The sequence below is a fragment of the Argopecten irradians genome, chromosome 12 (assembly GCF_041381155.1).
Source record: "Argopecten irradians isolate NY chromosome 12, Ai_NY, whole genome shotgun sequence".
NCBI classification, from domain to species: Eukaryota; Metazoa; Mollusca; class Bivalvia; order Pectinida; family Pectinidae; genus Argopecten; species Argopecten irradians.
Window position 1 is genome coordinate 13,683,745 of NC_091145.1, and position 8,964 is coordinate 13,692,708.

An 8,964-nucleotide genomic window follows, 5' to 3' on the forward strand; every position below is an offset into this window, starting at 1 on the left:
GGGAAACCATCCAAATAGCTGGTGTACATCGCCAGAATAAATAAACTGGACAACATATGGCTAACATTCAACATCTGGATAAATCCACTAAAACCCAACAGTCCTGAATGTACTACATCCGGAAGACTATACATAATTATAATGCTACTCCGTCCGCAATGATGAATCGCGATATGGTTGGCTTTTCTCTTCGACCAATCAGATTCGAGCACTATATATATATTATTGAAAACAGCACATGTGCGATACTTATAAACCGTATGATATCTTGAATGGCCGTCATTTTAACACATTCAGCGATATGGCGATCAGTCTCATAGATGCCATCAGAAATGGTGATGTAAAAACAGCAAAGAAGATGTTGCAGCATAACACTTACCCTAATATTGACGCTCAAACATGTCGTCGGGATGGAACTGCCCTCTACTGGGCATGCAGTCTTGGATTCTTGGATATACTTCAGTTGCTGCTTCTTCAGGGAGCCAACACCAGTACCAGGACTGAATGGGGGGCAACCCCTCTTTCAGCAGCCTCAGATAATAACCATATCCAAATTGTAAGGTGAGATTAATTTCCTTTTATAATTTTGATTATGTCATTATTTATTCTTTAATAGTACTTATATTCATTGTTTATCTAAATTTAATTATTTTTTGTTTGATTATCAGATTCAATAAAGTTTGAGTTAACAATTTCAGCTCAATTGAACTGAAAATAGTTCATCTCCGTCTCTTAAAATATTGAATATAAATAATGAGGTTATTCTAAAGCTAAAATAGAAAACAGACGTAACTTAATTTTCTTTTTACTGATACAAACCGTTAAAATGTAAGTTTAACTCGTATTAAATTTATATATTAAATCAACAATAGATTGTCTGTTTCACATAACGCTTTCTGATCTATAAGTTTATTTTATGAAAATATCTATTAAAACCTAAACGATGTCCAACTATATAGGCATTGGCATTACTCGATGCATGAAAAATAATATGTCAATGCCTGTTATGTTTCGATACAACACATTGTAGTTCAAAATAAATGTAAATTGCAAAGTAACCTCACAGCTATGTATTATCATCAGCTATACATTTTATTGTTTTTCGTTGAAAGGTCTTTGAAATAAAATTCAAATTGATAAGATCATAGCAAATATTTTTTCACCCAAAAGGCGTTCATTTAAACATCCTTTAGTATGTTTAAGCGTGACATCGGATGGTCATCTGATCATGATAAATAAAAACGGGGTCAGTGTGATATCATGAACGTGCTAGAGGGTAGATAGCGATAGGAAGTCAACTAATGTTAGGTATTGACATAGGGGATAAAGGGGATTCATTCTTATCTAAGTCCAATAGAAATAAATGTACATCCTGAACTGTCCGATATCGGAGGTTTGCTTGTGATCAAGAAAAGTTACAATGAATATAAGTGAGATTTATTTGTAATGTCTGTGAATGCTTTTACTAGACATTCAAAAATGAGAAAAAAATGTCTAAGTATGAAATGATGCTCATCAATACCATATATGGGAAAGATACTAATCCTTTATATTTAATCCTTTATCTATGACAAAAAATACGCCTAAATCAACTTAAGTCAGTGTTTTCTAATAACATGTAAATTTGATATTTTAATTATGTTACCAGTGATAAACTAATAAATAGAACATAAAATAAATGTTCTAAAAAGAACTTCTTAAGACAATGCATGTATTATATCAAATTGAAGCATACATTGATTTAAATGATGTTGAAATTGAAATATTTGGGCTTTTGTTATGGTTTACCATAAAACCACAAGTATGGTTAATGATATGGCATAATTAATTAGACTCATTAGCTTCAAACACTAATAAACTCACACGCGACAAATAAGAATGAAAGCGCGTGCCTACTAGCAATACCAGTGGCTATCATACAGTATATAGCATTAGCATAAGGACAGGCAGTTATGTAGGTATTTATGACATATAGATGTCACCTAGTGAGGTTATTAACGATCATCCTTCCGTGTAAATGGCCATTCGTCTGGAAATTTGCTGGATATTGTAAGCGGAAGTCCTGTGACATACATTTCATGTTCTATATAACTTACAGTATAAAAGGTCACCATCGGTCATAAATCCAGGAAAGCTGATGCAAAAATTAATCAAAGTTATTTTTTCTATTCAATTACCTGTCTCTGTTTATATTGTATATGAATAATTTAAGTCGATAATATTTGATTTCTTGCACGTAACCATTCATCGTTTTGGAATGTCAATATCTATCCATCTGTGCATGACGGCATAAACAATAAGTATTCGTTAAAACAATAATATGAATAACAAAGACAAAAACTGATGCATTGTGCAGCTGAATGTTTTGGTGCATTTCATTTTGATGTCGTCATATAAGCTGCTAGGGAATTCTGGCGGTCGGCGAGTGCAGAGTTCTGACGTCAATAGCGTGATGGATCGTACATAAAACTAGACATACATTCTAAAGCGTTCTGTAACAATATCTTACATTTACGTATCGACAGTGAATAAATTGCAAACATGAATTTAATTTATCTATAATTTATAATAGAGCTAATGGTATGTTAATAACATTTGATACTTTGAACAATTGTGCAACAGATGAGAGTTAACATCAAGAGTGATGATATACCACCAGGCGTGGGTGTCGGTGTACCCTCTCATATAAACAATTCATCCGTTACAACATTTTCAAGAGTAAATACATCCTTACCACTTAAAACAGGGGCGTGCGTGTTTATCGACATAATGTTTTGAAGCTTAGGTAACACCCTTCAGCAAACAAACAAAACAGAAAAAAATAGAGAAAAGAAAATTAAATAAAAAAAATAAAGAATACATTCAGAGATAATTATGTAATAACGTTAGCTCAAATTTGCACAGCGTCCGTTTACATGAAAGTAGAAGATAATTTTCAACCAAAAAGTAACGAAATAAGGCAAACTCACAGAATACTGAATACAGAGATATTGACGTATTTTTTTTCAATTTTATTACAGACTTCTGCTGAAGTTGAATGCTGATGTGAATTGCAAGACAAGCTCTGGGAATACCGCATGCCATCTAGCAGCCTATCGGGGTTTCTCTACAGTTGTACAACTTCTTGTTGAGGGAGGGGCCGACATTCACTTACGTAACAATAAAGGGCAGACAGCTATGGATTTAGCGAATAATTCAGGGCACAATAAGATTGCAACCTATCTACACGCAGTCTCTGAAATAGGTAAGTGTAAAATCCACATTTAATTAACATACGTATTCGATATTAAAACGAATTTGCGTTCATTCATTTAACTTTAAATATATTTATTCTTAATTTTTTCATTTTTTTTTTTGTGTTTCATGTTTTTTTTTTTTTCTTTTTCTGGGTTCTTCAAATAAATATTCATTTCAAACCAAATGCTAATAAAGAGACGGGCTTATTAGGTCATGCCTGCTTCTCTCAAATTTGTTTTTGAATGTACCAAAAAAGTGTACATTTTGTGGATTTAGGCATGTCATTTACAATTGTGTTTGTTTATTTCAGTTCACAAAAAAGACCTTGCTACAAGACAGAGTGTTCCCGCTAGTAATACGACAGTATGCCAACGTTCAATTCCAAAACCAGAAAAGCAAAACCCAAATTCTCGCGTTCATGAAGATAGTAGATTGGACAATTATACGCCAAGAGCAAATGTGTCCTACAAGCCCTCTAACCGGACTATGACATGTGCCAATGAAGGGTATTCTAATTCTGTATGTCAGTTTCTCAGGAACGATTTAAACGATTTATCTACGTCCTGCTCAGAAAAATGTCAATTGTCATACAACAATATTGTTACGTTAGAACAATGACGTAGGTGTGTGGTTCGTATCCACAGTGATCAGAAATCCGAACAAATATGACTATGGGCATTGTGTTATACACCCAACAACTCCGCTTTGTTCTTATAGGATACTTCATCGTGTTGAGGAAGAACATTTTTGTGTCTTTTACTTATGTTACGTGATTATGTTTGAATCTCCATTGGACAGTTGATATCTGTATATATGAAACATAGTTTTACGATGTTAATACATTGTTAAGATACTTGTCTTGAGAGAAATAGTAACTATAATTCCAGAGTACTGAAATGAAAACATGACTTTAAATGTTGTTCATCTATCAATAACAACATATGTTCTATTTCTTGAAATCTAGATCACAAAAGATATCTAAAAAATATTTTACGCTGAATTTCTATTTAGCAGTGTAAGTTTTGAGTTTTATTGTTGTTGATACTGTAATCTATATAGTGATATATATTGATATTTTATTGTAAAAGACATATATGACTCTTATAGAATAACTATATAGGTAGCATATTCTCTTAATCAAATAGGACATAAAATAGACTGAAAAACACTTCCCAGTGTATACTTGAAAATTGGTCATATAATAGATTCTCGTTATCGCGTGGAAATTACTAAAATACTTCCTATAGACTTTTTGGAAAGTTTTATTTGATTGACATGGGTTTCAAACCCACATTAATCACGAAGGTCAGATTGACACGGATATTTAACTTAATCATGTATACATTGAACGTACCTGAGAGAAAGCGAATGACGTCAAGGCCGGTGTATGATGTTGTTTACTCTGCTGTTACCGACACGGTTGAATGGAGATGGTATGAGTCGGTACGTTATATATATATATATATGATGTTGTGGATCTAGTCTCGCCTATGTCTCCTATACACAGACGTCGGGCTAATTGAGATAGATGACTATCTTATTTATATCTAGCATTTATCTGTGATAACTTCTAAGAAACAAGTATAGACTATCTGTAAGTGCCTTATCCTGCCCAAGTATGTTTTATCTTAATTTACAATTGACGTTTGTTTACACGTGATGCTTACAAATAAATCTAAGTTAAAAGCTTCGTGATATTTTACCAACATTTTTTGAAAAAAAGTTATTTCTTGTTTTTTTTTGTTTTCTTTTGGATAATTATTATACGTCTGGGAAAACATTCCTTGCATTATTTAATTTTTCATATAGAAAAAAAAACATAAAAAGAAGAATCTTTTCAGAAACACTTACGAAGCATTAGTTTCTGATCTTTCGAGACATGAATCAGCTAAGGCACTAATGAAGTCTCTGTATCCGTTCGTAATTTTTACATGATATTGACCGATGTGCTTTCAGTGCTATTTCACACCTCCAAAAAGAGTGGTGATTTGTTAGAAGTTGTTAAGTTTATCAATGTTGTATGTAATACTATTGTTTCATTATTGAATCCTTTGTTAAAGGATACATGTCTTAGTTATTGATCAGTGTAGATGTGAAACAGTGTATATGCTTTTGAATGATTCATCATGATTTGTTTGAAATGACATAAACCTTTCTTATGGTTAAAACTGATTTTTGTGTTTTGTTATTTTTTACCATAGTGGTTTTATGAATTTGATGAATACACGGCGAACGTTAGTTGCCCTTCCTAAATTGGGTTAGTTTTCTAGACAAACGATCAAACAGGATTACAGTACAGTCGAACCTCATCAAGTCAACTTCATGCACCTCGAACACACTAAGTGCTTATTATTGGTCCTCAACAAACTTACCACTCGTAATCGAATACTCGGATAACTCAATATATTTCAGTGGCTTAGTCGACATTGAATTAACGAGGTTTACTGTATTTAAAAATATATACATAAACAAAATCAGATAACTGCTATAATTAGGCTGCATCACACAAATGTTGCCTCATGTTTTAACACGTTTACAAATAGTAAGAGTATCACGATGCATCTGTTTCGTTCTTCAATGTCTTAAGGGTGGTGCTTCACCAAAAATAATAATGACTGGATTAACGTCCTATTAACAACCAGGGTCACTTCAGATTACTTGGTAACTGCCCAGCATGGTATTCAAACTTGTGATCCAGAGGAGGAGAACTAGTGGTAATATGGCGGGACATCTTAACCACTCAGCCACTGTGATCCAGAGATGGAGACCTAGTGGTAATAATGTCTGGACATCTTAACCACACAGCCACTGTGATTCAGAGGTGGAGAGCTAGTGCTAATATGTCGGGGCATCTTAACCACCCAACCACTGTGATCTAGAGGTGGAGAGCTAGTGGTAATAATGTCTGGACATCTTAACCACTCAGCTACTGTGATCCAGAGGTGGGGAGCTAGTGGTAATATGTCTGGACATGTTAACCACTCGGCCATTGTGACTGTATAAGTAAAATAATGATTAAGATATGGATGTGAAAAGAGAATAGACACGTATTTCAATATCGGGGAAACATTTATTAGCAATATTGAAAAATTTACTTATTTTGATTTCAAACTAAGATTAAGTAATATCACACGAAGCATAACACCACTTTAAATCAGAGAATACTCCTCATTAATTTCGTATAATAATAATCTCTACAATATATATAAATACAGGGTTTCAACAGATACATTTTTACTGTTCTTGAATTGAATCAAAAGTTCAAAATATTCACACAAAACAATTGCATCGCCACAATGCATACAGTTTATACATGTGTAACAGGGCGAGAGTAGTGTGTCGCTAGCCGGGCTCGAACCCGCGACACCGGACTAGTCCGTCACTCTACCGACTGGGCTATAGAAAAATCCCCCCTGTTGCGAAGCTAGAAGGCGACCCTATCACTATTTACAATTAAAACCTGCTACACAAGATATTATACAAGGTTATCATCACCATTTATAAGCGTTGTATTATTTACAATGAGTATATCATCTTTACATGGTTAGTATTAATATACATACATATGTTTCAAAATGATTTTTAAAATATGGGTATGCCCTTATTTGGTAAACTGCGCTAAAGACGTAGAATCATTGACGGAGTATTATGGCCTTCAATTAATGCAATTCGGTCAAAAAATAGAGTTACGTAAAACGCACATGACTAAATAGGTATTTACCCTGTGTATAGTATATACTATTTTTGGATCATATCAATAATTTTGTCAAAAGGATATGTAAACGGAGTCAAAGACGCAGAATGTTTGATGGAGTATTAGGGTCTTCAAATCGGTCAAAGACGAGAGTTACGTGAAACCCACATGACTTAAAAAGGTATTTACCCTGTGTATAGTATATGCTATTTTTGGATCATATCAATAGTTTTGTCAAAAGGGTATGCCCTAGTATAAGTAAACCGAGCTCGAATTCGTGAGTAGTGTACATGTTATAAAGATATGTGTCAGAAAGCACACGGTTATGACTGTAAGGGTACACCCACCGTTCTTTATTAGTAGGCGTTCTATATACACAATAGCGTTTATTGAGTCACGACAACTACATCATAACAGCGATATATGCAGAGCAAGTACGATCAATGGGTGTGAGTAGATAACATCGAATGACTCGTCATATACAAAAAACAACGGGTGGTTTCCGCGTGGTGACATCTGTCTGAAGGTCAATACTGATGGCTGATAATGATATTGGTAGAATATTAAGAAATGTGTTACAGAAGAAAATAATAGGTGGGTGGAGTTTTTGTAGAATATAAAAGTAAATAATTGCGTGGTCTTATCGAAGATTTATAAGTAGTATTGATGTAACAGTTTTATGTCCTTGAGTAATCTTGTGATTTTGTGGGATGATAGAACTATACACTGCACCCCGTGTAATTCCCTGGTCTTTGAAAGGAAGAAAATACCCACTCAGTCCGAAATCTCATGACACACTTGCTACTTGAATTCTTGAGATTACATACATGTTATACAATTATATCAATAATTATGGGTACAACGAAACCTTTTATTTAGAATTCCCTGCCCACAGTGTTAATTACTGTAGACCGAATTTGAAAAACCCAAAATACGTTGACAAAACTCTCTAAGTCTTAAATTAAATGTTACTTGAATAAGTGAGATAACAAAAATGTTATATACAAACGCATATACAGTTACTTTAAAATTCTTTATTACGAATCTCATATCGATAACTCAGTGCAAAATATTGTTCAACAACAAAACCATTATCAGTTAAAAATAAATGTCATTAAGTTTAACAGAATTCTCATTACAATACAAATATGTAAATACGAAATTAGAACAGTGACAAAATATAAACATTGGCTGGCAGGACAAAAACAGCAGGAAAAGCGACAACAGCCGACGCTTGTCTGTGATAAAACATACAAATGTTTGGCACAAAAAGTCAACAATTCGAACAAAGGAACAAGAAAACATCATTACTTGTTATATAATGAGGTTAAGGTGATCTCCAGGAGACACAGTGAGATGCTTACTTCCTGTGGAATACATGTTCACAATGTCAGCATAATGTCACTGGGGCGATATGACTAATAATATATAACTGAAAGGAAACATGATAAAAATGTGAAAGACCCCGCCCCACGCTGAGAGAAAAAATATACACTAAGTCAACTAAATATGATATAGTGATAGCATTACTATGGTCGCTGTAAACTATGGAATTCTGCAATTGAAACATTGCCATTATACCTGAATAAAAAAGAAATAAAACAGTAAAACCATGATTGTTTATAGCACAGTACATATGTTAAAAAAGTTTGCAATTAAGTCGGCATAAGAATGAATCATTGAAAAATATCTCATTGTAAATTTTAAAAAAATGCATAGAAAAATTGTGAAATGAAACAAACAATTTTGACAATAACATATGAGTTGCATTGTTATGTTTAATAGATTTTCTTTTACTGATCAATCTTTTCAGTGTTCTTACCACCTATTATGAAACAAATATTCATTTTTCTTATTCAAAGGATTCGTAAACACATTAGTGAAAACTTGTATTAAAGATGCTCCAACACTGATAAATTGAAAAGTTTGAGCTTCTAATTTCACTTCAAAATATTAAAATTAATTAATTGCATCCCAGAAATTCCTGGCACTATGTCCTATATGGAATGAAATACTGATTTGCTTGCACCCAA

General features: G+C 33.3%; 1 protein-coding gene across 1 annotated transcript; it reads left to right on the top strand.

The window, feature by feature from the left end:
* Positions 1-238: 238 nt before the first annotated feature.
* Positions 239-5,409, top strand: LOC138304812 (putative ankyrin repeat protein RBE_0220). The gene is made up of 3 exons (XM_069245113.1): positions 239-561; positions 3,021-3,244; positions 3,548-5,409. Exons 1-3 carry the CDS (start codon positions 239-241, stop codon positions 3,853-3,855), a joined length of 855 nt encoding a protein of 284 aa, XP_069101214.1. The 3' UTR covers positions 3,856-5,409.
* Positions 5,410-8,964: the final 3,555 nt, after the last annotated feature.

Excerpts from the sequence above, each read along its gene's own strand:
- LOC138304812 (XM_069245113.1), top strand. The coding sequence starts at position 239 with ATGTGCGATACTTATAAACCGTATGATATCTTGAATGGCCGTCATTTT. Across the intron at positions 562-3,020 it reads AACCATATCCAAATTGTAAG|ACTTCTGCTGAAGTTGAATG; the intron begins GTGAGATTAATT and ends ATTTTATTACAG. Across the intron at positions 3,245-3,547 it reads ACACGCAGTCTCTGAAATAG|TTCACAAAAAAGACCTTGCT; the intron begins GTAAGTGTAAAA and ends TGTTTATTTCAG.